Below are 1,818 nucleotides of genomic sequence, written 5' to 3' on the forward strand. Positions count from 1 at the left end.
CAGCCAGAAAAGAGGCCAGACATGTGCTTTACATCGGCATAAATAGTATAAGAGGCCACGCCCAAGTGAGCGGGTAACTTAAAGGTGGTAGGAATTCATACAGCATTCAGATTTAGTCTGAGGTTTCATAGAGATGGTATTAAATCTGAGGATTCCTAGAGACAAGATGGCCAAATCAGTCTGAGGATTTCACAGAGGTAAGAAGCAGTTGCTAGTGGCTGACTGTTCGGTTTCTCTGATCTTTCAGCTTTCACCTCCTAATATCTGACTTTGAGTTTTTATTGTTAAGACTAATTAAAATTAGCAGTACACTTACATGTATCACAGCCTAGTAGGACAAAAGAAGCACATATGTTAGGTTGTGTAGGAGATGGAGTTATAGGACTGAGAAGGGTTGCAGTGGCCATGATCAAAATACACTGTATAAGACTGTCAAAGACACATTAAAATATATAGAAGAGAAATACAATAAAATAAAATAGCTATATATAGTTGAAAAATAGGAGATTAGGGTAAAAGGAGTAATAAGAAAACTAATAGTCAAACCTGAGGTAATGGTCACATTTGTCTTCCTGATACTCATTATATTAAGTTTTACAAAACAACTGATTATTCTTTATAAATGTTCGCTTATGAATTTGTCTTTTCAGAGCACCCTTCATTTCACTATTCCTGAGGCTATAGATGAGGGGATTTAACATGGGGTTTACCACCATGTAGAATACAGACAACACTTTGTTTTGGTCTGAGGAGTAGCTGGACTTTGGCATCACATAGATGAAGGTGACAGTCCCATAGTAGAGTATGACTGCAGTGAGGTGGGAGGTGCAGGTAGAGAAGGCCTTCTGGCGGCCCTCAGTGGAGCGCATCTTCAGGATGGTTATGAGGATATAGAAATATGATATGGCTATCACAGTCAGTGTGGTTATAATGACTGAACCAGCAGAAAATGAGATAACAACTCCAGAGATACTGACATCAGAGCAGGAGAGTTTCATCAAAGGGGAAAAATCACAGAAAAAATGATTGATTCTATTTGGTCCACAGAATAGAAAAGATAAAAAGAAAAGGGTACCAAAGGAAGCATTAAGAAAACCCCCTATATAAGATCCTACAACCAACTGCATACAGACTTGTGTGGACATTTTGATTGAATAAAGCAGAGGGTTGCAGATTGCCACAAAGCGATCATAAGCCATGGCAGCCAGAAGGAAACATTCAACAGGCCCAAAGAAAGCAGCTGAGCTGAGCTGAATGCCACATCCAAGGTAAGAAATAGTATTTTTCATTACCAGGAAGCCAACAAGCATATTGGGGGTGACAGAAGATGAGATGCCGATGTCAACAGAAGCCAAGTGACTCAGAAAAAAGTACATGGGGTGATGGAGCTGGGAAGAGATTCCAATAAGAAGGATGGTGCTGAGGTTCCCAGACACGGTCACCAGGTAGATGCACAGGATGATGATGAAGAGGACAACTCTAAGGACTGGGTCATCTGTTAAGCCCGATAAAATGAACTCTGTCACTGCAGTGTGGTTCCCGTCCTCCAGGAAAGCCATGGAACAGTATAGTTGCTGTCAGAACAGAGAGTTGTGATAGAGATACTCTAAGAAGGTATTTATAAATATGACACTTTATTTTATTTAATAAAAACTATTATATTATTCAAAATTGAACCAACAATGTATGTTTTACTTAGGGTTTTCATTGTTTATACATTTCTATGCAGGAACTTTTTCAAATTATTTAATGAAAAATTCTAGAAATATTATGCAAATAATAGGTAACTTTCATTTACATTTATTTATACTAAAACAT

The 1,818-nt window shown here is 38.2% G+C and overlaps 1 protein-coding gene across 1 annotated transcript; it reads right to left on the reverse strand.

The window, feature by feature from the left end:
- Positions 1–587: 587 nt before the first annotated feature.
- On the reverse strand, positions 588–1,559 carry LOC121457698 (olfactory receptor 502-like). Its single transcript, XM_041666630.1, has one exon. The coding sequence runs from the start codon at positions 1,557–1,559 to the stop codon at positions 588–590; it is 972 nt and encodes a 323-aa protein (XP_041522564.1).
- Positions 1,560–1,818: the final 259 nt, after the last annotated feature.

The sequence above is a fragment of the Microtus oregoni genome, unplaced genomic scaffold (genome assembly GCF_018167655.1).
Source record: "Microtus oregoni isolate MIOR12 unplaced genomic scaffold, Mior012 000016F_ref0000370, whole genome shotgun sequence".
Lineage (NCBI taxonomy): Eukaryota > Metazoa > Chordata > Mammalia > Rodentia > Cricetidae > Microtus > Microtus oregoni.